The 27,722-nt window shown below is 50.5% G+C and overlaps 4 protein-coding genes across 4 annotated transcripts; 1 reads left to right on the top strand and 3 right to left on the bottom strand.

Annotated features, from left to right (window-relative positions):
* Positions 1–408: 408 nt before the first annotated feature.
* On the bottom strand, positions 409–925 carry UHO2_07173 (uncharacterized protein; the record flags this gene model as incomplete). Its single annotated transcript, XM_041558975.1, has 3 exons — positions 409–440; positions 538–814; positions 923–925. The coding sequence occupies 3 exons, from the start codon at positions 923–925 to the stop codon at positions 409–411; spliced, it is 312 nt and encodes a 103-aa protein (XP_041414909.1).
* Positions 926–5,553: 4,628 nt separating this feature from the next.
* On the bottom strand, positions 5,554–10,712 carry UHO2_07172 (uncharacterized protein; the record flags this gene model as incomplete). Its single annotated transcript, XM_041558974.1, has 4 exons — positions 5,554–8,320; positions 8,411–9,206; positions 9,305–9,513; positions 9,796–10,712. The coding sequence occupies 4 exons, from the start codon at positions 10,710–10,712 to the stop codon at positions 5,554–5,556; spliced, it is 4,689 nt and encodes a 1,562-aa protein (XP_041414908.1).
* A 9,963-nt stretch (positions 10,713–20,675) lies between these two features.
* On the bottom strand, positions 20,676–24,923 carry UHO2_07171 (uncharacterized protein; the record flags this gene model as incomplete). The annotated part of the gene is made up of 1 exon (XM_041558973.1): positions 20,676–24,923. The coding sequence occupies one exon, from the start codon at positions 24,921–24,923 to the stop codon at positions 20,676–20,678; it is 4,248 nt and encodes a 1,415-aa protein (XP_041414907.1).
* Positions 24,924–25,775: 852 nt separating this feature from the next.
* Positions 25,776–27,422, top strand: UHO2_07170 (uncharacterized protein; the record flags this gene model as incomplete). The annotated part of the gene is made up of 1 exon (XM_041558972.1): positions 25,776–27,422. The coding sequence occupies one exon, from the start codon at positions 25,776–25,778 to the stop codon at positions 27,420–27,422; it is 1,647 nt and encodes a 548-aa protein (XP_041414906.1).
* Positions 27,423–27,722: the final 300 nt, after the last annotated feature.

The raw sequence follows: 27,722 nt of genomic DNA, 5'->3' as shown, positions 1-27,722 counted from the left end.
GTCCAGGCTAAAATTGAAACGTGGCTCACTCGTTAAGGGTTATAACATGCTTGAACGGCATGTGTGGTCAAGCGTGATAGGAAGGTGCGAGTGCAAGTCGAATGATGCAAAGTTGCTGCTGTGAGATGTCCAACGCCACTTGATCTCTAGTTTGCTAGTGCCTTAATGCACACGTGAGTGTCGTGACTCCAGAGCTGCTTCTTCAAACAAACAAGTCGAACAGTTATCTGAGAGCACGGAGACAACCAAGCATTGGTATCGCTGGTATCAGTTGCTGGAATTACAGTTAGTTTGACGAGGCGTCTGGACGATATCCTGCGAAGCGAGCTACTACTTCAGCGAGATGCCTTACGAAACTCTGATCTGTACCTGCTCGTTTCGCTTTCATCGTCGTACGTTGCTCGACGACTACAGGAACAACCTCATCAACTCAAAGAATACTGTACACCACATCACAATAAAGAAAGCAAAAATGTCAGCAACCCTCATCCCCCCTTCTCCCCTCTCTCTCCCATGATGGGTGAGGTGTGTACTTACCGCCACCAATGACAACAAAAACGATCAATCCCAGCGCAACTTTATTATTCCTCAAACGACCCCCACTCGTCATGCTAGCCAAACGGTCCTTTTTTGCAGGCTTAACAATCTGTCTTCCTTTCCTCTTCTTCGCTTCTCTAGCTTCAAAAGATTCTTCTGTTCCTCCAGCATCTTCGGCGGAAGAGTTTTTGGGGGTACGAATGCGAGGTTTACCAGCGTTTTCTCGTGCAGTAGCAGCAAACTGGGCGTTTTTCGCTTTGATGTCTTTAAACGTAGGCTAACTCCCATTCCAACCGCAAAGAGAAGAAGGGGAAAAGTGGATGAAAGTCAGCGAGAAGAAAGCAAACGAAGCGGAGAGGAAAAAAGCTAGGGAGATAAGGCTTACCATATTGAAGAAAAGGTCGAGAGGCCTATCGAGGTTGGAGATCAGAAAGGAAACAAGAGGAGCTGGGAAGATGCGAGATGGCGAGCGTGTGAACCCCACACTCTAAATTCCAGCTCCCGTGTCTGTGTTCGCGTGCTTCAACTACAGCTTTTGGGCAAAGGAAGATCTCTCGGCATCCCAACGGCCAATTCAGCCCAAGAAATTCAGTTGAAGCTATGCGATACACCTCTTCATCCGAGCCCCACTCTAGCTCCTTTCGTACTGGTGTATGGTAGATGCAATGCTTAAGATTTCTCATGAACTATGTCTACAGTATCAATTGTATATATACCTTTAGCCCACTGTTATGAGTTCCTTCCATCTCTGATTGACTGTGTGTACCATGCATTGCTTCGATGTTGTTCTCTCTCTAGTGCCTCCTGATTGGTCACCACACATCGATCATGCAGGTTCATTCTTTGAACTCTTGGTGACTTGGCCTTTATGCATGTTGGCTAGAAATCCTGGTAATTCTGTCAGATCTTCAACTCCCCCCCTCAATGGTATTCCCAGGCCAATTAGGTTTGCTAGCCACAATGTGTCTATCCCCTTGAGTGGCTTCGTCAGAATGTCTGTGACATTTTCAGCTGTTTGAACATATTCTATCATTATGTCCCCATCCTGCATGTGGTCCCTGACAAAGTAGTACCTGGTGTCAATGTGCTTTAGCTTCCAGTGTTTTGCCAGATCCTTGCTAACCTGTATGCATCCTTGACTGTCCATACAAAGCACTGGCTTAACATTCTGTTCTCCTAAGTCTCTGAGCAAGTATGAGAAGAAAAGGGCTTCTCTCACAGCCTCTGATGCTGCCACAAATTCCACCTCCACTGCTGACAGTGCTATACATTTCTGGACATGTGATCTCCAACTCACCAGACACCCAAAGACATACATGATTGTGCCAGATGTGCTTCTTGTCATGGGCCTGGATGCTCAAGAAGCAGGAGGGTCATGGGTTCATATGGAAGGAGCACAGGTATCGAAGACCTAGTCGATACCAGTAGAGAGCAGAGCATAGTGCAGTCTCCATGGAGACCATGGACTCCTATGGACTCACATGCAAAGGAGGGCCAAGCACAGCCATGAGGAGGACCAAGCTCAAGGAGCAGGCACAGCCATGAAGAGGACCAAGCTCAAGGAGCATGCAGATGGTTACCACTCAGGGGCTCGAGAGACAAGAGCCAAAGGAACTGTCACTGATCAAAGGAGGAGGACCAGTGTCGAAGGAGTTGACATCAGGTCATGAGGAGGAGGACCAGTGTCGAAGGAGTCGACACAGCTCAAGAGGCACAGGGGTGCCAAGCAGGAGAGGCCCCTGAGCAGTACTCGATGAAGAGGGTACTCTCTGGAGAGAGAGCAGGAGCAGCATCGCTGGCAATGCTGTGAAGAGGTATATAACCATGCTTTCTCATCATCATAGGTCGAGTGGATCCTCATCCACTCTACTCACCATATAACTAGTTATCACTTCAGCATAAGTATACATTAGTTTCAGTCAGCATAGCAGCAATCTATCAAGGTTGCTCCTCATCATAGTGTGTGTGTTGTATCACCACTACCTGACGTCCGAAGGCGCCCATAGCAGGTTAGCGGTCCGGATCAAGATAGAACCAAAGGCAGTAGTCCACTGCGGTCCGGGGATCACTTCAAGCATCAAGTCAACACACTGGACACTCGTGTTGACGCCACCAACCTTATCACCAACACCATCAACCTCATTATCATCGACATCACCAATCTCATCACCAACACCATCAACCTCATCATCATCAACACTCACACCAGACCTTGGTGTCATCATAACATTGATATTGATCGTGCCGAGCTACCCCTGAACAGAGTGTCCACAGAGGTCAGCCGAAACCTATGATAGTATATACAACGAATGCCACCTGCTGTCACTGCACAACTTGATAGTCACCGATACCGAGACAATAGCTGTTGCACAGTTTGATAGTCACCGAGTATCTCGACAGACTGACCTGGGTTTCAGGCGCGAGACCCCTGACACTTCTATGCCCATTTGTGGGGTCTGATGCCCAGTTGGCATCAGTATACATGACCACCAGGTCACTTGCATGTTTGTTCATTCCTCCTCCTAGCTGTAGATGGTAGTCAACCATTTGGTTGAGGTATTTCAACAGGTGTATCACTGTGCTCCAGGCACCAGTTGTTGGTGTCAACATGTGGCATGCCAAAATCCTGATGGCAAATGAAATGTCAGGTCTCGCTGTATTTGATACCCAGAGCAGTTGTCCCACAAGTTCCTGATAGTGTTTTGCTTGTTCTGGGTCACATTTGTCACTATCAGTGATCATTGCTATGCTCAACATAGGTATCCAAGACTTTTGTGTCATCCTTTCTAGCCACTTGCTCACCATCACTTGAATGTATCCTGTCAAGTCCAATGAGATCTGCTTCCAACTCTGCTCTCAGATGATGTTGATTCCAAGGAACTCCCTGATCGACCCCTTGTCCTCAGTCCCCCACTTTGCCATTATCTCTGCTTTGGTGCAATTTACTTCTTCTCTGCTTGGTGATGCAATCAACATGTCATCCACATATGCTGTTATGACCATAATCTGCTTTCCTGAGCCTCTTGTGTACAAGCAAGGTGCACTTGGCATACAATGAAATCCTATCTTCTGTAGATGAGAGTCCAACTTGGTGTTCCATTCCCTACCAGACTGTTTTAGACCATACAGCCCTTTGATCAATCTCAATACCTTTCCTGAGGGTATTTCTGTTCTGACCAGTGGTTTCAGATAGATGTCATGATGCAAGCTTGAATTTAGATATGCTTGCTTTACATCAACAGTGTCTACCTCCCAGTCTCATATTGCTGCCACTGCCAGTACTCCTCTAATGGATTGGATTGGCACCACCAGCATGAATATCTCCATATAGTCAACTCCTTCTCTCTGTGTAAACCCTCTAGCTACCAACCTCACTTTGAATTTCATGGGCACCATGTTTGCATCTGTCTTTATCTTGAGCACCCAGCATGTATCGATGGTGTTCATGCCAGGTGGGAGGTTGGCTATCTCCCACATGCCCATTGCTTCTAGACCTTCCAGTTCCTTTCACATCACCTCCAACCAGAACCTTCTATCCATTCTGGCTAATGCTTCCCAGACTGTGGGGTTTAGGTTCTTTTCACTTTTGGTGTCCATGGCTGCGAGTCCAAAAGACTTGCTGTTTGCCAATGCTTCGAGGTCCTGGCTTTCATCCATGTTCACAGTTGGCTCCATGTCTGTGTATTCACTTAGTGATTCCTGGTTCATTTCATCAAATAGATTCACTTCCAAGTAACCCAAGTTCTTGACATCTTCTTTGTGTCAGGGGTCTCGCGCCTGAAACCCAGGTCGGTCTGTCGAGATACTCGGTGACTATCAAACTGTGCGACAGCTATTGTCTCGAGATACTCGGTGACTATCAAGTTGTGCAGTGACAGCAGGTGGCGTTTGTTGTATATACTATCGTAGGTTTCGGCTGACCTCTGTGGACACTCCGTTCAGGGGTAGCTCGGCACGATCAATATCAATGTTATGATGACACCAAGGTCTGGTGTGAGTGTTGATGATGATGAGGTTGATGGTGTTGGTGATGAGATTGGTGATGTCGATGATAATGAGGTTGATGGTGTTGGTGATAAGGTTGGTGGCGTCAACACGAGTGTCCAGTGTGTTGACTTGATGCTTGAAGTGATCCCCGGACCGCAGTGGACTACTGCCTTCGGTTCTATCTATATCCGGACCGCTAACCTGCTATGGGCGCCTTCGGACGTCAGGTAGTGGTGATACAACACACACACTACGATGAGGAGCAACCTTGATAGATTGCTGCTATGCTGACTGAAACTAATGTATACTTATGCTGAAGTGATAACTAGTTATGGTGAGTAGAGTGGATGGGGATCCACTCGACCTATGATGATGAGAAAGCATGGTTATATACCTCTTCACAGCATCGCCAGCGATGCTGCTCCTGCTCTCTCTCCAGAGAGTACTTTCTTCATCGAGTACTGCTCAGGGGCCTCTCCTGCTTGGCACCCCTGTGCCTCTTGAGTGGTGTCGACTCCTTCGACACTGCTCCTCCTCCTCATGACCTGTGTCGACTCCTTCGACACTGCTCCTCCTCCTCATGACCTGTGTCGACTTCCTGTCTCTCGAGCCCCTGAGTGGTAACCATCTGAGCTTGGTCCTCCTCATGGCTGCGCCTGCTCTTTGAGCTTGGTCCTCCTCGTGGCTGTGCCTGGTCCTCCTCGCATATGGGCTCAGTGCTCCTTTGCATGTGAATCCATAGGAGTCCATGGTCTCCATGGAGACTGCACTACGACCATGCTCTCTACTGGTATCGACTAGGTCTTCGATACCTGTGCTCCATCCATATGAACCAGTGACCCTCCTGCTTCTTGAGCATCCAGGCCCATGACACTACCCCCCTCTTAAGAGCCGAGCTCCGTCGAGGCATGCTCTGGTCTGGTTCATGCTGACTCCTCCTCTTCCTTGACAACATCGCCCCCGTCATCCTTCCTCCTTCTCTCAACGTCATCCTCCTCTCTCTACTCCTCCTGTTCTCTCTTCCTCTCTCTACTCCTCCTGTTCTCTCCTCCTTTCCCTACTTTGTCTACTCACTTGTCCCCCCTCCGACACCTCATACTCCTGGATGAGGTCGGGACAGTTGAGGTTCTCTACTGGTTCCCATGAAGCAGCTTCTTCTGAGTACCCTCTCCACAACACCTTGTACTCTGTAGTCCCATTGTGTGAACGCTTGTCGATGAGTGCTTCGACTTCGAAGTCGAGGTCCTCATCTGGAAGTGGTGGCATGGTGGGCTGTTCAGCACGTTGAGGAAGAGAACTTGTTCTTGCTGGCTCGAGCATGGAGACATGGAACACATCATGCACCCTAAGGTTTGCTGGCAATGTGATTCGGTAAGCTCGGCGTCCTACCCGTTCCTGAACTGGGTAGGGTCCTGCAAACCGGGTATCCAACTTGGGTGTGGGTCTCCGTGTCTTCCAGTTTCGGCGGTTGATATAGACCATATCACCCACCTTAAACTCAATGTCCTTGTGCTTCCTGTTATACTGGTCTACTGATCTACGTTGTGCCTCTCTGATCTGCTCCTGGAGGTACTTGCAACGCTCCTTTCCATCCATGAGGTACTCGAAGCGACCTGGATCATTGACTCCTAGTCGTTGAGGGATGTCAGGATGAGCTTTGGGGTTCCATCCATAGCATGCAAAGAATGGTGAGACACCAATGCTGTTGTGGACCGTGTTGTTGTATACAAAGGCCGCAGTGTCCAGCAGGTTGGCCCAGTCATTCTGCTCATAGTTGCAGTACATCCTGAGATATTGCTCTATGACCTGATTGACTCTCTCTGTCTGACCATCAGTTTGAGGATGGTAAGCCGTGCTAAGTGAGTGCTTCACACCCATTTGCTCTGCAAATGCCTTCCATGCTCCTGATATGAACTGCCTGCCTCGGTCCGAGACCATGTGATCTGGATATCCAAAGAGTCTAACCATGTGTCCATATAGCAATACTGCAGTCTGTTTGGCCGTGACTGTCTTATGGGTTGGAGCTAGTATGACAAACTTGGTTAACCTGTCGACGATGACTAGGATAGAGTCATAGGTCTTGGAGTCATACTTCTTTGATGGTGGTAGTCCTTCAATGAAGTCGAGGGATATGGAGCCCCAGGGCCTGTCTGGGGTTGCTAGTGGCTGTAGCAAACCATATGGACGATGACGAGGAGCTTTGTACCTAGCACATACAGGACAACTTGCTACATAGTCTGCAATCCAAGCTGTCATGTTTGGCCACCAGTAATGTCGTTGAGCTGCCTTGATGGTAGCATCTCTTCCTACGTGTCCAGCAGTGATACCATCATGACATTGGGTCATCACCATGAATCGCAGATGCTCTACAGAGAGAGACTGTCCATCTACCTCTTTGGCACTCCTTGAGTGTCGGTTGTTGGTCCTCCCTGGCATGATCACCTTGGGGATAACCAACCTTCCTCCACTGTACCATAGGTCATCCTTGAGTTCGAAAGGCTTCTTCCTATGTATCTCCTGTAGCTCTTGGTCTAAAGGCTGGAAGATCTTGACCAGGTCTTTGAGACCTTTTGATGCTATGGACTCCATCGAGATCATGGGGGCCACTAGGAGCGAGTCATGGTCTGCTGTCTCCTTGAACACTCGAGGAGGCAGTAGTTGCCTCACATTGTGATCCTGCTCTTCACCAGCTGGTTGCATGTCTGTCCTTCTGGTGAGAGCATCGGGTTCACCACCTTTGTCTCCTGGTCGATACTGCAATATGAAGTCGAAGTCTGCTAGTAGTATGGCCCATCGAGCCTGTCGACCTGTGATGCGTCTCTGTGACTTGAAGTACTTGAGGGCTTCATGGTCAGTGAGGATGACCAGTTGGTTCGGTAGTCCAGCTAGCATGTGTCGCCACTGAGTGAGGCAGGCGACCACAGCTAGGAGCTCCTTATCATGGATCTCATAGTTCTTCTCGGCAGAAGACATCTTCCTAGAGTAGAAGGCCACTGGATGCCATCGTCCTTCATGCTCCTGCTTGAGCACTCCTGCTATAGCAAAGTCACTTGCATCAGTCTCCAACCTTGTTGGAAGGTGGTAGTCGAAGTGCTGAAGCACTCCTGCTGATGTGAAGGCCTGGATGAGCTTGTGGAAGGCCTGTTGGGCCTCCTCTGGTAGCTCGAACTTCTTGAACCGTTCTATAGGCTTTACCAGTGCTGTCAAGGGCTTGGCTATGCGAGCAAAGTGGGCTATGAACCTTCGATAGAAGTTGGCAAAACCCAGGAACCTCTGGATGTCATGGATTGACTCTGGCATTGGCCACTCCTTGACAGTGCGCACCTTTTCTGGATCCATCTCTATGCCCGTTGGCTTGATGATGTACCCCAGGAACTCGACTGTCTTGGTGTGGAACTCACACTTCGACAGCTTAGCAAAGAGCCTGTTGCTCCTTAAGCGAGTGAGGACCTCGGTGACATGCTTCACATGTACCTCTTCAGTGTCACTGAAGATCAGGAAGTCATCTAAGTATACCACTACATATACTCCAATGATGTCTCGGAAGATGTCATTGATGAATGACTGGAAGTGAGCCGGAGCATTGGCTAGGCCAAAGGGCATCACTAGGTACTCATAGAGTCCCAACTGAGTGCCAAAAGCTGTCTTCCATTCATCTCCTTTAGCAATCCGGATGAGGTTGTATGCTGCTCTAAGGTCCAGCTTGGTATAGATCCTTGCCTTCCTGAGTAAGAACAGCTGCTCCTCGATGAGGGGCAATGGTGCCCTGTTCTTGACAGTGATCTCGTTGAGACCTCTGTAGTCCACACAGAGTCTGAGACCTCCATCCTTCTTTGGTACGAAGAGCACTGGTGATCATGCCGGGCTCTTCGATGGTCTTATGAACCCCTTCTCGAGGTTCTCATCCAAGTATCTCCTCAACTCGGACATCTCCTTGGGTCCCTTAAGGTATAGGGGCCCTTGAGGTGGCTTCCCTCCTTCTATCAACTCGAGGTGGAGATCATGCTCGGTATGATGGGGCAGCTTGTCTGCTTCCACCTCATCAAACACATCTTGCAGGTGTTGGTATGGCTTTGGTATGTCTGCAGCCGTCACCACCTTATCTACCTCCACCTCCATCTCGACTCCTTTGTCTGCGCCTGTAGGTACAAAACCAAAGGCCGGAAGTGATGATGGTGGCTCCTCTAACAGCATGAACCCTATGGGTCCATCTTCCAGAGCTGCTCGTAGTATGCGCTCTGCTGAGACAAACTCGTTACCATGGAGGGTTGGTCTCCTCATGGTTAGGTCCCCTGCTCTTGCTGCTTCAGGGGGTCTCCTAGGGGGTCGGTCCTGCTCCTGAGTCTTGAACTCCAGCTGGCCCGTATCCCATTGTATGGTGGGTTTGAGCCTCCGTAGCTCAGTGAACCCCAGGATGAGGTCATAGTCTGCAGTGTCGGCCACTGAAGCTTCGACCACACCCAGATTGTGTGTACCAATAGATACCTGCATGCTCGCAGAACTATTGATGGAGAGTTGGTGCCCAGTGACACCATGGATCGATCTTGTTTTTATGGGTTTTGTGGGTATTTGGTACTTACTAATGAAAGAATCTGAGACTATGGACAAACCAGCACCGGTATCAGCTAGTATCCGAGCAGGATGGTCTTGAACCATTCCAGAGAGCTCCAGTACTGCTTTGCCTCCACTGGTAGAGAAACATACTTGACAATCTTGATATATACAGAGTGATGGCGAGGAGGTTTGTAGAGCAATGCATGCCATCAGTGCATCACCCCACTGACGTTTCCCTCGTCGTCATCATCATCGTGCTCCTCCTCGTGATCGGGGTCCATGGGTTGCTGGTATGAGCTGAGGTCCATGGCCTCGGGGTCACCCATCTCAGTGCTGCCTGTGTGGCCATCTCCTGAGTCGGTGGCCTCCTCGAAGGGGTCTGCTGTGGTGACCATAACCTTTGGTCCCATGGGTCGAGAGCTAAGAGGGTCTACCCTCCTGCTGGGGCAGTCTCTGGCCCAATGGCCAATACCTTTGCATACATGACAGGTGTTGATACCTGATGGAGCAGGGCTTCCTTGCTTCGAGGGTTGGGTGGGATGATGAGGAAGGGGTCGGTTTAGGTTTTGTATAGTTGCTTGTGTAGTTGCTTGTGATGGTGATCGAGCTGGATAAGTTTGAGTGGGTTGTCGGATGGGGATCGAACTTTGATTTGGCCGAGACCCAGTTCTTAGTGGAGGTGATGTGGCGTTTGGGAGTGAGTGTCTAGCCGAGGACTGCTGTAGTAGCATCCTCTGTCGATCGATCTCCTCAACCTCTCGATACCACTCCCATCTCTTCCCAGGTGGATTCCTCTCGAACTTCTCCTGTATGCTACGAGTGAGACTACCTCTGAAGAGATCAATCACTAGCTCATTGTCATCTAGGTTGACCTGTCCTTCCAAGTCTCTGAACCGCTCTACATGACGTGTGGCAGCACCAGGAGCATCACTTGTGAGTCTGAGAGCCAACAGCTTGTTGTATGCCTCCATCCTAGCATTGCGTGGGTTGAACTGCTCTGACAGTCGCTCTGTGAAGTAGTGCCAATCATTGAACAACCTTCCTTCTCTAGCTCTATCAATACGGAGCTTGGAGGTCCACCACTCTCTTGCTGTCCCTTCCAGTTGAGCACCCATGTGATTGATCATCCTAGACTGCTCATACACCTGGTTGAACTTAAACCATGCTTCGGCTTCTAGAATGAAGATCTCCATGTCTCGGGGATTGAACTTTGGAAAGGGGGTGGCGATGGGCTTTGACCGGTTAAGCTCTGCCATGATGCTGGTATCCTCCTCATGGTCCAGGGGGTAAGGGTCCGTCCTAGTCCTGCTGTAGGGGTCCAGCTTAGTCTTGACATATCTTGGCCCAGTAGGTGAAGCATACTTCTCATAGTTGATGTCCTCCTGCTCATCCAGGTTGAATGAGACTGATCGTCTTGGTCGTGGAGCCGGAGTAGGAGTATGTGGGTCTCCTATCATAGACTCATCTCCTCCTCCTGCTTGGTCTTCTGAGTGAGAGAGGTCCATTGTCTCCTCCCTACCCAGCTGAGCTCGTTGTAGTCGTTCCTCTCGATGACCCTGCCTAGTAAGCTCTAGCTGAGCTTCCAATAGAGTGAGTAGTCTATCGAGCTTATTGTTGAGGTCTGGGTCCGTCATGGTGATCGTGAGGAGCTGCTTGAACGATCCACTCTAATGTCAGGGGTCTCGCGCCTGAAACCCAGGTCGGTCTGTCGAGATACTCGGTGACTATCAAACTGTGCGACAGCTATTGTCTCGAGATACTCGGTGACTATCAAGTTGTGCAGTGACAGCAGGTGGCGTTTGTTGTATATACTATCGTAGGTTTCGGCTGACCTCTGTGGACACTCCGTTCAGGGGTAGCTCGGCACGATCAATATCAATGTTATGATGACACCAAGGTCTGGTGTGAGTGTTGATGATGATGAGGTTGATGGTGTTGGTGATGAGATTGGTGATGTCGATGATAATGAGGTTGATGGTGTTGGTGATAAGGTTGGTGGCGTCAACACGAGTGTCCAGTGTGTTGACTTGATGCTTGAAGTGATCCCCGGACCGCAGTGGACTACTGCCTTCGGTTCTATCTATATCCGGACCGCTAACCTGCTATGGGCGCCTTCGGACGTCAGGTAGTGGTGATACAACACACACACTACGATGAGGAGCAACCTTGATAGATTGCTGCTATGCTGACTGAAACTAATGTATACTTATGCTGAAGTGATAACTAGTTATGGTGAGTAGAGTGGATGGGGATCCACTCGACCTATGATGATGAGAAAGCATGGTTATATACCTCTTCACAGCATCGCCAGCGATGCTGCTCCTGCTCTCTCTCCAGAGAGTACTTTCTTCATCGAGTACTGCTCAGGGGCCTCTCCTGCTTGGCACCCCTGTGCCTCTTGAGTGGTGTCGACTCCTTCGACACTGCTCCTCCTCCTCATGACCTGTGTCGACTCCTTCGACACTGCTCCTCCTCCTCATGACCTGTGTCGACTTCCTGTCTCTCGAGCCCCTGAGTGGTAACCATCTGAGCTTGGTCCTCCTCATGGCTGCGCCTGCTCTTTGAGCTTGGTCCTCCTCGTGGCTGTGCCTGGTCCTCCTCGCATATGGGCTCAGTGCTCCTTTGCATGTGAATCCATAGGAGTCCATGGTCTCCATGGAGACTGCACTACGACCATGCTCTCTACTGGTATCGACTAGGTCTTCGATACCTGTGCTCCATCCATATGAACCAGTGACCCTCCTGCTTCTTGAGCATCCAGGCCCATGACACTTTGTTTGGCATTGTTTGAGGTGATTGGACATTTATCAGCTTCCATTTGGTCCAATCAGACCAGTGTTTAGACTCCATGAACTTTGCCAAGTTACTCCAGAATACATTTGGTTGGTAGTCTGGACTATAGAACAACCAACCTTTTTGTTCTAGGCTATATCCTATGAAAATAGCCACCACCACTTGTTGGTCCAAATTCTTGTTGTTTCATTTTGCCTTTGGGATGTTCACCCAGGCGAGACATCCAAAGACATGGAGAAGTCATATGAGTCTTTTGGGTGATCTCTTGAACATCACTTCATATGGGAACTCATTGTCAGCATTTGAAGTAAGGTTTATCTTGAATGCTGCTGCTTTGATTGTGTACAGCCAGAAACTCTTTGGTAGTCCCTGTTGTACCAGTAAGGTATGCATCTTTTCACTCAAGCTTCTGTCATCCATTCCACCCTACCATTTTGTTTGCTGCTGTACCCCACTGTTGTTTGCCATTCTATTCCTTTGTCTTGTGACCATTCAAGAGCTTCGTTGCTTCTCCACTCTGTTCCTTGGTCTGATCAAATTGCCTTTAAGCTTCTTCTGGTCTGTGTCTCAAGGAATGAGATGATTCTCCTGAGCTGTGTGAAAGCTTGGCTCTTTTGCAACAATGGCTGTGCATAAATGTACTTGCTGTGATTGTCGATGAGCACCAGGATGCAGGTGTGTTTGGTCACATGCAACACATTGATGATCAAGTCTATATGTACAAGGTCGAGAGGTGCAGCAGCTCTTTCTCCACTGCCTTGCCCCATTCTTGCAGCTGTACTTTTGGACTGTATACACTGCTCACATGTCAGAGCTGTGTCTGGGTCCATATCCATTTGAATAGTACTTTCTATCTTCTTTATAATAGACTTGGCTTTGTCTCTACCTGGATGTCCAAGGTGCTCATGCCAAAGTTGCTGTGTGGAAATGGTATTCTTCTTTGTGATCAGCTCAAACTCTTCATCAACACCCTCAAACAGCTGTGCTGATGTAGTCATTGCACTTTCCTTCCATGCTTCACTTTGCAACTCTAGCAAGCCACACTCACTGTTCTTTGATACCTTGATTGATGTTCCATTTGCCAGGTATATCTGTCTGCCGGTATGGTCCAAGATCACTTGTGCTCCCTCATCTGTTAATGTGTTGGTTGACAATAGATTCACATTGAGATTCTTAACATACAAAATGTTCTGGAGTAGTGTATCTCCATATTCAGTTGATATGATGGCATCTCCTACAGCACTTGCATCCAAAACCTCCCTTCCAGCCATGAAGATATGTTTTTGGCAAGTTCTTGGGTTCACAAGTGTGCTATAGTTATTGGTCATGTGAAAACTGGCTCCCAAATCCAGAATCCAATGAGTTGTTTCTTCTGGGTTCGGTGTCTTCTTCCAACTTGGTGTGAGGGAACACCAAGCATCCTATTTGGAGTTGGTGAGTGGAGAGTCTTTGGGGATGGTAACAGATGCATTGCATTTGCCTGCTCCATGACCAACTCACCTGCATACAAAACACCAGATCTTTCATCATCTGTATCTGGTCTTGGCAGTTTCATCGCCATCATTGTTATCAGTTTCTTGAGCCAATTTGTCCTGGTCACCATCACTGGCTGTCCTAGCATAACCTTGCTGAGGATCGAGCTTCTGGGTGGGAGTGCTCTCCAATGCTGATTGACATGTGCTGAGTGTGGTGGCCAGTGCCTCGAAGCTAAGTTTGTGGACAGTGGTGACTGTTTCTCTGAACATTGGGTGGTGAATCATGCATTTCTGGAGAGCCGAGAATAGGGTGTTGTAAGCGGTCACGCGCCAGAGACTTAGTTTTGGGGTGCTATTGAGTTTGATTGAGTAAGGTCTACTCAATATGTTTCACCTAAACATAACCAAGTGTCACTGCCTGGTAAGTCTCAACTGACCACCTTGAACACTCTGCTCAGAGGTTGCACAGCACAAATGTTGTTTGTTGGCAAGTGGGTGATACACCCTCTCCTACAGTACAAGTGTTTGTAGTACTGTTGGTAATGCTCTTGGACATTGTCTGGACCATGATATGCTAATCGCCTACAGAGGATGGGAGTTACTGGACCACAGGTGTGAATCACCACCTTCAATAACTGACTGGACTGCTGGTGTCAAGCAACACTGCCTACAGCAAGGGACTGGACCACAGGTGTTGAAGAACACCACCTTCAGTAAGGAACTGGACTGCTAGTGTTGAAGAACACTGCCTACAGTTGTCAACTAATGGTGATACAACACACATGTTGAGAGTCATTGCAAGAGCACTGCTATTGTGAAGGTATGTAACTGAGTAAGTAAGTAGTAATAAGTAAAGTATAGAGTGGATAGATCTCCACTCGTATGCTTTGGTGAGGTGAGAGTATTTATGCATTCGGTTGGTGTTGCCCACAATGCCTATCCTGCTCTTCTTGAGGGGCCTGTCATGGGCCTGAATGCTCAAGAAGCAGGAGGGTCACTGGTTCATATGGAAGGAGCACAGGTATCAGAGATCTAGTTGATACCAGTAGAGAGCATGGTCATAGTGCAGTCTCCATGGAGACCATGGACTCCTACAGACTCACATGCAAAGGAGGACTGGGCCCATATGCGAGGAGGGACAGGCACAGCCACAAAGAGGACCAAGCTCAAGGAGCATGCAGACAGTTACCACTCAGGGGCTCAAGAGACAAGAGTCAAAGGAACCATCACTGGTCAAAGGAGAAGGAGCAGTGTATAGGGAACCGGCAAGCAGGTCCTGAGGAGGAGGAGCAGTGTCGAAGGAGTCGACACAGAGGCACAGGGGTGCCAAGCAAGCAGGATAGCTCAAGGAGGACAGGAGTGGTGCTAGAGGGGCCCCCTGTACAGTACTCAATGAAGAAGGTACTCTCTGGAGAGAGAGAGCAGGAGCAGTGTCGCTGGCAATGCTGTGAAGAGGTATATAACCATACCTTCTCATCATCAAAGGTTGAGTGGATCCTCATCCACTCTACACACACATCATAACTAGTTATCACTTCAGCATAAGTATACATTAGTTTCAGTCAGCATAGTAGTAATCTATCAAGATTGCTCCTCATTGTAGTGCATGTGTTATATCACCACTACCTGATGTCTGAAGGCAGTTCATAGCAAACCAGTGGTCCAGATTAAGATAGAACTGAAGGCAGTAGTCCACTGCAGTCTGGGGATCACTCCAAGCATCAGTCAACACACTGGACACTCATGTTGATGCCACCAACCTTATCACCAACACCATCAACCTGATTATCATCAACACTCACCAACCTTATCACCAACACCATCAACCTCATCATCATCAACACTCACACCAGACCTTGGTGTCATCATAACCTACATATTGATATTGATCATGCCAAGCTACCCCTGAATGGAGTGTCCACAGAGGTCAGCCAAAACCTATGATAGTATATACAACGAATGCCACCTGCTGTCATCATGCAACTTGATAGTTGCCAAGTGTCATGGGCCTGGATACTCAAGAAGCAGGAGGGTCACTGGTTCATATGGAAGGAGCACAGGTATCGAAGATCTAGTCGATACCAGTAGAGAGCATGGTCGTAGTGCAGTCTCCATGGAGACCATGGACTCCTACAGACTCACATGCAAAGGAGGGCCAAGCACAGCAACGAGGAGGACCAAGCTCAAGGAGCAGGCACAGCCACGAGGAGGACCAAGCTCAGATGGTTACCACTCAGGGGCTTGAGAGACAAGAGTCATAGGACACTGGCAAGCAGGTCCTGAGGAAGAGGAGCAGTGTCGAGGGAGTCGACACCAGGTCATGAGGAGGAGGAGCAGTGTCGAAGGAGTTGACACCAGGTCATGAGGAGGAGGAGCAGTGTCGAAGGAGTCGACACCACTCAAGAGGCACAGGGGTGCCAAGCAGGAGAGGCCCCTGAACAGTACTTGATGGAGAAGGTACTCTCTGGAGAGAGAGCAGGAGCAGCATCGCTGGCGATGCTGTGAAGAGGTATATAACCATGCTTTCTCATCATCAAAGGTTGAGTGGATCCTCATCCACTCTACTCACCATAACTAGTTATCACTTCAGCATAAGTATATATTAGTTTCAGTCAGCATAGCAGCAATCTATCAAGGTTGCTCCTCATCATAGTGCATGTGTTGTATCACCACTACCTGACATCTGAAGGTGCCCATAGCAGGTTAGTGGTCCGGATCAAGATAGAACCAAAGGCAGTAGTCCACTGCAGTCTGGGGATCACTTCAAGCATCAAGTCAACACACTGGACACTCGTGTTGACGCCACCAACCTTATCCCAACACCATCAACCTCATTATCATCAACACCCACCAACCTTACCACCAACGTCATCAACCTCATCATCATCAACACTCACACCAGACCTTGGTGTCATCATAGCATTGATATTGATCGTGCCGAGCTACCCCTGAATGGAGTGTCCACAGAGGTCAGCCGAAACCTATGATAGTATATACAACAAATGCCACCTGCTGTCACTGCACAACTTGATAGTCACCGATACCGAGACAAAAGCTGTCGCACAGTTTGATAGTCACCGAGAATCTCGACAGACCGACCTGGGTTTCAAGCGCGAGACCCCTGACACCAAGCAACTAGCTCATCAAGACCGATACCGAGACAATAGCTGTTGCACAGTTTGATAGTCACCAAGTATCTCGACAGACCGACCTGGGTTTCAGGCGCGAGACCCCTGACAGGGCCTTCATCCCTTGTTCGACACTGCTCCTGTCCTGCTAGCATCAATCCATTGATACTGCACTCCCACCATTGGCATGGCATAAGGGTTTATGTGGTACTGCCCTCTCACCTTCATGCTCCTCTTCTGCCTGATGGTATGTGATGGCCTCCTTGTGACACAGCTCCTTCTCGACTTTGTCTTGTGAATCACCTCAGCCACTTGTTGAACCTCATGACTGAACCCCTTGGTCATGTGGTCACTGGTGTGCTTGGTTTTGTGTGACATACACCCACACCCTTGAATCCCATGACCAAACCCCTTGGTCATGTAGTCACTTCATGTGCTTGGACCTGTGTGACATATGCCCATACCCTTTAAGCAGTAACCATCTGAGTGATACTGAGCCCCTAGTTCTAGCATGTGTTGGCTGACTTAGTTGAGGCATGCTGATCCAACTGATCCCCAATGAGATCCATCTGGGACCCAGAGTTTGATCGATCTCATCAGCCCGATTAATCTCATTGATCCCAAATGATTCAATGCTGATCAAGCTGGCACACCCTTCATATATTGCTCTGTTGCACAACCTTCATGTAATGCTCCATTGCACAACCTTCATATGATGCTCTGTTGCGCAACATTCCCATGGCTGCCATTGATCAATTTGGCGCACTCTTTTGCACTATCCTGCTGGCCCTGTGACAGGTGTCATCTGTGAATGGTCTTCCCAGGATGCTTCCTTCGGCCTGGATAGTTCTGATTTCTTGTATCAGCTTCCAAGCATTGGAATGGAACATCTTGATATCACCCAGCTGAGTGATCAGAGCAAGCCAGCAGGAGGTTCTGGTGGCTTTGTCACCTAACCTTGCTTCTATCTTACTCCAGACTTGATGAAATGTAAGGTACTCTCTTATTATGTCTAAAAGAAGGTAGTTTACATTACACTCTCCTATGGTGTCAATGGTTCCATGTAAGGCATTCATCAATGCATCATCAAATAAGCAACTCCATTTGGGATGATTTGCATCATATGTTCCTTCGAGGTGTTACATGGCATAAGGCACTGATCAGAGGAAAGACTTTACATGTGCACTCCAGCTGTAGTAATTCTGGGTAGTAAGCTTTGGCACCAGTTCAAGGAGTTTGCTTAAGGTGCAAAAACTGTATCATTTGCCAATGTCATCATCATCCAATTCATCTTCAGGGTCATCATCGATCTCATTGTCATCATTGGCTATATTTCCGGTTTGTGTCTGTTGGACAATTGTCACCTTCTTGGTCCTTTTAGACCTCTTGGTGGCCTTGCTGGTGTCATGGGCCTGAATGCTCAAGAAGCAGGAGGGTCACTGGTTCATATGGAAGGAGCACAGGTATCAGAGATCTAGTCGATACCAGTAGAGAGCATGGTCGTAGTGCAGTCTCCATGGAGACCATGGACTCCTACAGACTCACATGCAAAGGAGGACCAGGCCCATATGCGAGGAGGGCCAGGCACAGCCACAAAGAGGACCAAGCTCAAGGAGCATGCAGACAGTTACCACTCAGGGGCTCGAGAGACAAGAGTCAAAGGAACTGTCACTGGTCAAAGGAGAAGGAGCAGTGTATAGGAAACTGGCAAGCAGGTCCTGAGGAGGAGGAGCAGTGTCGAAGGAGTCGACACCACTCAGGAGGCACAGGGGTGCCAAGCAAGCAGAATAGCTCAAGGAGGACAGGAGTGGTGTGTCAGGGGTCTCGCGCCTGAAACCCAGGTCGATCTGTTGAGATACTCGGTGACTATCAAACTGTGCAACAGCTATTGTCTTGGTATCTGTCTCGACAAGCTAGTCATTCAGTGACTATCAAGTTGTGCAGTGACAGTGGGTGGCATTCTTTGTATATGCTATCATAGGTTTCAGCTGACCTCTGTGGACACTCCATTCAGGGGTAGCTTGGCATGATCAATATCAATACATAGGTTGTGATGACACCAGGGTCTGGTGTGAGGGTTGATGATGATGAGGTTGATGGTGTTGGTAATAAGGTTGGTGAATGTCGATGATAATGAGGTTGATGGTGTTGGTGATGAGGTTGGTGGCATCAACACAAGTGTCCAGTGTGTTGACTTGATGCTTGAAGTGATCCCTGGACCGCAGTGGACTACTGCCTTTGGTTCTATCTGTATCCGGACTGCTAACCTGCTATGGGGCGCCTTCGGATGTCAGGTAGTGGTGATACAACACACACACTACGATGAGGAGCAACCTTGATAGATTGCTGCTATGCTGACTGAAAACTAATGAGTACTTATGTTTCTAAAGTATTGACTAGTTGTATGGTGAGGGTAGAGTGGATGAGGATCCACTCGACCTTTGATGATGAGAAAGCATGGTTATATACCTCTTCACAGCATTACCAGCGATGCTGCTCCTGCTCTCTCTCCAGAGAGTACCTTCTTCATCGAGTACTGTTCAGGGGCCTCTCCTGCTTGGCACCCCTGTGCCTCTTGAGCTGTGTCGACTCCTTCGACACTGCTCCTCCTCCTCATGACCTGCTTGCTGGTGTCCTATACACTGCTCCTTCTCCTTTGACTGGTGACAGTTCCTTTGACTCTTGTCTCTCGAGCCCCTGAGTGGTAACTGTCTGCATGCTCCTTGAGCTTGGTCCTCTTTGTGGCTGTGCCTGGCCCTCCTTGCATATGGCTCAGTCCTCCTTGGCATGTGAGTCTGTAGGAGTCCATGGTCTCCATGGAGACTGCACTACGACCATGCTCTTTAATGGTATCGACTGGATCTTCGATACTTGTGCTCCTTCCATATGAACCAGTGACCCTCCTGCTTCTTGAGCATCCAGGCCCATGACATGGTGCTAGAGGGGCCCCCTGTACAGTACTTGATGAAGAAGGTACTCTCTGGAGAGAGAGAGCAGGAGCAGCGTCACTGGCGATGCTGTGAAGAGGTATATAACCATACTTGCTCATCATCAAAGGTTGAGTGGATCCTCATCCACTCTACATACACCATAACTAGTTATCACTTCAGCATAAGTATATATTAGTTCCAGTCAGCATAGTAGTAATCTATCAAGGTTGCTCCTCATTGTAGTGCATGTGTTGTATCACCACTACCTGATGTCCAAAGGTGGCCCATAGCAGGTCAGCAGTCTGGATATAGATAGAACCAAAGGCAGTAGTCCACTGTGGTCCAGGGATCACTTCAAGCATTAGTCAGCACACTGGACACTTGTGTTGATGCCACCGAACTACCACCAATGCCACCAACCTTATCACCAACACCATCAACCTCATCATCATCAACACTCACACCAGACCTTGGTGTCATCATAACCTACATATTGATATTGATCATGCCAAGCTACCCCTGAACAGAGTGTCCACAGAGGTCAGCTGAAACCTATGATAGTATATACAATGAATGCCACCTGCTGTCATTGTGCAACTTGATAGTTGCTGAGTGATGTAGCTCATCAAGACCAATACCAAGACAATAGCTGTCACACAGTTTGATAGTCACCAAGTATCTCAACAGACCGACCTGGGTTTCAGGCACGAGACCCCTGACAGCTGGCACCAGCTTGAAGGTCGGTGTCATCCACCATGACTAGCTTTGGTGGAGAGGTTTCAGACTCTTAATCAGTTGAAGCTATGTGATACACCTCTTCATCCGAGCCCCACTCTAGCTCCTTTCGTACTGGTGTATGGTAGATGCAATGCTTAAGATTTCTCATGAACTATGTCTACAGTATCAATTGTATATATACCTTTAGCCCACTGTTATGAGTTCCTTCCATCTCTGATTGACTGTGTGTACCATGCATTGCTTCGATGTTGTTCTCTCTCTAGTGCCTCCTGATTGGTCACCACACATTGATCATGCAGGTTCATTCTTCAAACTCTCGGTGACTCGGCCTTTATGCATGTCGGCTAGAAATCCTGGTAATTCCGTCGGATCTTCAACTAATTCTCCGAGCCACGTCACGACTCTTGCCCCCCTCACACAGAAACACGCTCACATCTCCTCATACCGTGGCTCAACGACGCACACAACTCATGGTACGATTTCATCAGACTTTGCTATTCCACGCTTCGAATCATTTGACGCTTTAAGCTCTGTCACTCATCAGCTCCCTCTTCATCATCATCAAACATCTCATCCCTACTATCAGGATACGAATTCGCACCATCCCTACCACCATGACTCGGATAATGAAACTGTTGTGTCGATGGTGCACTAAGCCCATACCCTCTCTTTCCACCATCACCGAAAGCACCACCTCCTCCACCACTTACACCCATTAACCTATTCGCAGTGCCCGTCAACGGTCTTGTCGAGCTGGACCTAAACCCAACAGCACCAGCAGTAGACTGTGACTGAAGTGACATCGGCACCGCTGCCGCGGCCGCTTGATGTTGTTGGGCAGGAGAATGAGTGGTGGTACGCCAAGGACTATGTGAGCCTCTACCACGTGTGCTTGCTCCAACTTCTTGACCAAAGTTACGTGACATTTCGGCATCCGCACGTCGTCGTTCTGCCTCCAGAGCTCGTTCTCGCTCCCATCGATCTGCTGCATGCCAATCGTGCGTTCTACCCTCGCGATGTGCTCCGACGGGGAAAGTTGCACCCATACCGCCTTCCACCCCGCCTCCAAAGGTTGAGGTGACTGCATCTGCCGGCCGAACAGCTGTACCCGTGCTAGTCTCTTCGTCTGCGACCATCTCCATCTCGCCTGGCAGTTCGTCTTCGGGATCGTAGTCCGCTTGACCATCGACTCTGAACATAAGATCGCCCTCTGCTTCGTACTCTGGCATCTGGTTCGAATCCACAGCATTTGGCACAACAGACTGAGTCGAGGTGACCTCAGCGGGGTCAAGTGACAATCGTGACCCTTGGTCTGCTGCCAGCCCTGAAGCGCTCGCGGCACGCATCGTACTGGTACCATAGGCACGCACTTGTTGAGGTACTGCACTGTGAGACCGTAATCCGGCATCGCCGGACACAGTCCTTGAGATAGTACCGGGATTCGAGACTCGACTGATGGGAGTGTCAGTCACGAGATCAGCCTCCTTTCCAGCACTTCCTCTACCTTTGCCTAGAGTTGCTGCAACCTGTGCGGCTGTAAGAGGCTGTGAGGACTGATCGTTCTGAGATGCTAAGGGTCGACTGCTTGCTGGCCCCGTTGAAGGAGAAGCTCTATGTCGGGTATCATTTGAGGCAGCGACATCTGACGACGTTTCGCCGCTTGCCGACGAGCTCGTCTCCTTCGAGCCCAGAATGCCGACAGACTCGGCCATTCGACTGAGCAGCTCATCCAGCTGGCTGCGTGACATTGGATTGGCAGTACGAAGTACCGCGCCCGATCGAAGACCGCTGCCGGAAAGCGAAGAGGGTCGGTCCTGGCCTAGATTGGACTGCACTGATTCTGTAAGCGCGTCAGACGCAGGACCTGCGCGACCGCCTGCTCCACCTCCTTCTTCAGGTGTACTGCTCAATCCAGGAGCATTCCTTCGCTCGTTCCTCGAGCTAGTCAACTTGCCCATCGATGAAGCGCCAAAGGTTGGTCGAGTCTCTAACAGCCGCACAAGATCATCCATATCTTCATCGTGACTCCTCGGACTCGGGGTCAGACCGCCCGTTTGCGAAACACTTGCACCCGGATTCGATCGCAACCGCGAAGCAGACGAAGCAGTCGCTGCAGCCGTAGCATCATCGAGACTCGAGGTCCTTGCAAATGCCCCACCTGTACCGAGACCTTGACGCTGCTCCATCCTAGAAACCCAGCTCCGGCCGTACGCAGAGCTCAAGCTTCCGCCACCACCAAAGCGCGGATAACTCGACGGCTCAGCACCTGCACCGACAGATCCAGATCCTTCCGAGCCCAGACTGCTGCCATAGATGCCAGAGCGTTCCCGATTCTGCCGGTATGAAAAGTTGGTGCTGTAGCGTTTGATCAACTGCGGCTTGGCTGCGGCCGACGATGCCGTTATGCTCGTAGCAAAGGCAAATCCAGATCCTGCATCGCTAGTGCTCGAGTTTCTTCGAACGCTAGAGTTCCTCGGACCTGTGCCCAGATTGGAGGGCGAGTAGCTGCCTTGTGCAAAGACGCTGGTTGAGGTGGGCGGTGTTCGTGCAATGGAAGCGGTGGAGACATTCTGTGATCGGGGCACGTAGTTCTGGAAGACACTACGAAGGCTCGGTGTGGCGAGGACACCGGTGCCCGACATGGATGATCGCAGGCCAGAGCCTGGCACACTCCTGAACGACGACGACACCGACTGAGAAGCGGAAGGAGCCAAGCCTTGTCCGCCAGCTGACCTTGGCCCTGGCATCGACATCTGCTGTGCCAGTGGAGAAGGTGACGAAGAACTGAAAGAGACACTGGGTCGAGGCTGAGAAGATGGTGGCCCCATGTTGCCAGCCATCGATCCGCTGAAGCCACTTGTTGTCCGTGTCGTGAGCGAAGGCCCTGTCGCGCTAGTCGAGAAGGCTCCAGATGCGCTTCTTGGCGCGTTTGTGCCTGCTTCTGGGAGCTCAAGAGTAGCAGCTGCAGGCGACACGGGCGGACTAGGCTGCCCACTCGAAAGACCACTTAGCGTTCGAAGCCGTCTTTCACTGGTGCTGGGTCTGCGTACAGAGCTTGGGACAGCGAAAGCCGGTTCTGCACTCAATGCTGCGGCTAATGCGGGACTCGAAGGTGCTGCAGGTGTAGTGGCAGGACTCATGAGAGAGACGTTGCTTTTGGTGGAGCTCGCTCTCCTGAAGCTCGAAAGACCGGCCGAGTGACGGCCGGATGCGCTTGTGCTGAAAACGCTGGTACTTGCAGGCGACTGAGACAGCATTGCCTCGGTACTAGCTGGTGTTACGTCAGGCGAGTATCTTTGAGCAGCTAATGTTGCTGGTCTTGCAGCCGAGATACCTCCGATTCGCTGCTGTACTGGTGCTGGAATCGGCGATTTGGTGGGCTGCGTAGTGCGGTCTTCCGATGCTGGTTGGACCTCCGTTCCAGGAGGAGACGCTGCTGATATTGTTGACGGCTTTGACAGTTGGGAAGGGATTCGCTCAGCAGGATGAGTAGTTCGAAAATAGTCTTCGTCCAGATCGACTTTGATATCGTTGGCGTTGCGCAAACTTTCTGCATCTTCGATTGAGAAACCAGTTAGCTTGCGGTAGGTGACCGAGAGCTCGAGGTAGCCGACAGGAGTGGCGATCGGTGGCAAAGTGCGTGTCGCGTAGTGGCCATGAGACGTGTATTGACCGTCGTTGATGGGATCTGCCTCATTTTGCTTGAAGAAAGAGAGGTCTCCCTCCGCTGGCAAGGCATGAGAAACACTGACCTCGTCGGGCAAGGCAGATTGCTTTTGCTCTGCCACGGGAGAAGCCATGTCGAGTCTGCAACCGACTGTCATTTCTGCATCATAGGAACCCATGTCCTCCCGTGCTGCTAAGGACGGATGGGAAGGATGTGATATCTTGCTGCGATCATCGGCAGAGGCTTTAAGCGCTTCAATCTTGGCCGAGAGGTGATTCGCGGGAAGAGAGCAGAGCAATGTGAAAAGCGCACGGAAGTGCACGACGGAGCGTTTGTAGAAGGTGGACAGATCTGGTGGGTCAGAAGGCTGTGTTGACTGAAAGCACAACCTCCACCGCTCAAGCACAATCCTCTGAGGCCGTGGCGATGATGGCGAGGAAGCAGGCTCGCCAGGTCTCCTGCCGTCAATGCAGATACGACTGCTTGATGCATGAGATTGAGAGAAGCGAGTGGAGCCAGGCGGTGAAGGTTTGGTAAGAATGAGGATCTCGTGCCGTTCGGACACCGTTGAGAGATCGAGCAAGACGTCCACGAGCAGATCAGGAACTTCAGACAAACGCGACAATGACTCGTCATCGAGAGAGTCTATGCCCATCAAAGAAGTGACTGAGCGCCAAAATCGAAGCTCCTCTTTGAACAGATCGCTGTCTGGGATATGGAGACCGAACCATCTTGACAGCTTGGTCTGCGAGGACGAGCCTGCTGCCGATGTAGGCCGCTGCTCGGTGGGGGAAGCATCAAAAGGTGGTGTAGCCAGCAAAAGGGGACGCAGATGCGCAAGACGAGACTGGATAATGAGGTTGGCTGTGGTGGTGTAAAAGTGGTAAATGACGCCGTCGAGCTTGGTCAACTGCGATGCCGCAGTCTGAGAGGGCCGTCTCTGCATCGATGCCTGCGCTTCATTTTGCTGTTCTTGATGTCGCGGTTGCTGTTGCTGCGGATCGAACGCTTGAGAAGGGTCGGGAGGAGGTGCGATGGATGATGACGAGGTGGGTTGACGCGAATGGGCGGTACTCGAACGGCGTTGCTGTGCGTTATCGTGCTGTGACTGCATTCAAAATCGTCGCAGTTGGGGGAGCCGACGCTGGCAACGACTCAGCGATGACGCCAACGGCTTTGGAGGCGGTTGATCGTACCGAGCTGAGCCGATCAATGACTCAGGCTCCGGATTGGCCGACGAGGATCTGAGCACAAGCCTTGCCGGACTCGATGTGCCGAGCGTCACAAGGTGGCACGTCTGGGTTGTTTGGATTCGATAGGTACAGCCTGTGCCCTTCGAGGTTGAGGTTGTGGAGAGAAGTGGCAGTGATGATGGTATTGATAATGACGATGGCAGTGCTGAGTTCAGTTCAAGTCAATTTGTTAACCGGCGATAGTGATGATCGACGCTCGAGCCATTTCTCTAAAGTGTTCGGCGCGTCCTCTCGAACCCGTGCTGACACTTTACTTTTGGCTGGCTTGCTTGACTGGGATAAGCCGAGCCAAGTCAAGTGGAGCACAAAAGCTGAGGCGGAAATTGGCCGTGCGTGGATTTACCGTGTGGAGCTCTCTCTCTCCACACACGCATATCAGACGCCAGCCAGTTGAAGGGTGTGGCTTTGATTTTGGTCAAATCACGTGATGTCCACCCACATTGACGCGGGAAAGTCGTGCGGTGGGGCAGTCTGAGAGTTTTGTGTGATTTTTGGAGCTCTTCTGTGACCATATGCGCGTTGAACTCGATTCTCTCGTAATTCTGTGTGGAGACTCGCTGCGCAAGGCTTTCATCAAGCTTGCTATAACTGAGGCATCCATCTTCTTGACAACCAAGTCTCTCACCACAGCCACCCTTTCAACACAAGCAGAGCCTCCATACATCTTCTCGGCAAGTCGAGCGCAGCACGATCGACAGGACCTGCTCGTCACGATGATGCCGTCAAGAGGCTTCGTCCTCTCCGAGAACCAGGCCTTTGCCGGTCAGACGAGGACGCCAGGTGCATCTCGCCTCTATGCTTCACCAACACGAAAGGCGATGACGACAGGCAAGCGAGCGCTGGGACAGTCATCCAGCCTCTTTGGACAAGAGATGGCCTCGGCTGGACCGAAGCAGCTTTTCCAAGACCTCATGTCGTCCAAGTCGCCTGTCAAAGCTCTGGGTAATCGCAATGCTGCCAAGACGCCTGGCCCTTCAAGGTCAGCGTCGGGCAAGCAGGACGGCTCGCTTCGCAAGGGCAAGGGAGCCGGCAACTCTCCCACCAAGAAGGGGTCTAGCGAGCTCAGTCCGCGCAAAGCTAGCACATCAAACGCACTCCGCTCGATCAACGGCAAGCAGCGACAGAATGTAGACCTGCCTTTCAGCAAGCCAGGCCAGGGCTCGACCAAAGATGGAGGCAGCAACATGATGATGATCAAGACACCGGCACCGACGCAGCTCAATGGCAAGGCAAGGACCATGAGCCATCAGAAGGGCTTTGTCACTCCAGCCGCCAACATCGGACGTGCTGGCCAGATCAAAGCACGCATGGGTGAGATTCTGGATGCAGAGATGGGCCTCTCACTGCAAAAGGCAGAGAATCTTACCGAGCAAGTCACCGAGGAGCCAGCAGTGCAGATGACTGAAGAGGAAATGTATCCCGAGATCGAGTACATGCCGCCTAGATCCAAACATGCCGTCTTTGAGTTTCCTGATGAGCTCGAGGATCTACCAAGGGCCAAAGAGATTGGTGCACAGCTTTGCAAGTTTTCTACGATCAATCTCCGAGCAGCCGGCCCAGAGGATCTCAGCGACATGGCGCTCGGGCCAATAAAGTTGGCGGATGATGATGACTTGCTGTCGCCAGCATTTGGAGTGGACAGCGAAGATGATGATCCCTGGCCGAATGTGCCTGTTGAGGAGGAGCCTGGATCCTGTTCGACTGCTCCGGGTGGCGCTATCGGCAAGGCTCCGACATGGACAAAGGTGGCAACACGTCCTTCAGTCTCAGTGCAACCCAAATCGACGAACGGCGCTCGCATGGCAACCACCGCGGCTCGCCCATCCGCAGCACCTCTGACCAAGCGACCAATGTCTAGCGGGACAAGAGCACCAGTATCAAGTGCGAGTGCGAGTGCGAGTGCGAGTGCGAGTGCGAGTGCGAGTGCGAGTGCGAGTGCTACCGTTCGAAGCGTTCCTGGCAAAGCTGCAGGTCAGCCTGTCACTCGCTCTACTGGTCTGCAGCGCTCTATCGCGGCAGCCCCTGGCAGTCGAGGCGGAGTTAGTATCACCGGCTCTGCATCACGTGCTGCTGGAATTGCTATGCGGCCAACAGCAACGGCATCAAGATCCACTGTTCGACCAACAGCGGCTACGAGGCCGACGACAGTCAAAGCACCGGTTGCGCAGTCGGCCAAGCCAGCAGCGTCGCAGACAGCGGCTACTAAGCCAGCCGCGACTAGGCTCAACCCGAAACTCATCGACTTTGTGGACGACGAACTTGGCAAGCAGACAGCCGCAACACTGGAACGGCTGGAAGCTGAGGACGATATCGAAGCGCTCCAGCTCGATCTTGATGAGCCCATCGATGGAGAGGCATAAGCTCTCCCTTCTATCATACCTGTCCGTTTGATCGCTAGTGACACTACACCTGCGCAAACTTGGTCTTTACTCAGCATTGCATTCCACATCAGCATTTCACAGAACTTTCTTGCATCATATACATACCACATCACTGCTATATCGCACTTTACATACCTCATCAGTGCAGCTATCCATTACGATCTTATGCCTTGTGACCATCCATTCATTGTCTTGACGGACACATGCCGGATGTCGATGATGAAGAGCTGAGCGGCATGTGAGTAACAACGACGAGCACCAGAAATTGGAACAGCTCCT

This window comes from Ustilago hordei (assembly GCF_900519145.1).
Source record: "Ustilago hordei strain Uho2 genome assembly, contig: UHO2_contig_24, whole genome shotgun sequence".
Taxonomy (NCBI): Eukaryota; Fungi; Basidiomycota; class Ustilaginomycetes; order Ustilaginales; family Ustilaginaceae; genus Ustilago; species Ustilago hordei.
This window is presented reverse-complemented; position numbering and strand designations above follow the sequence as displayed.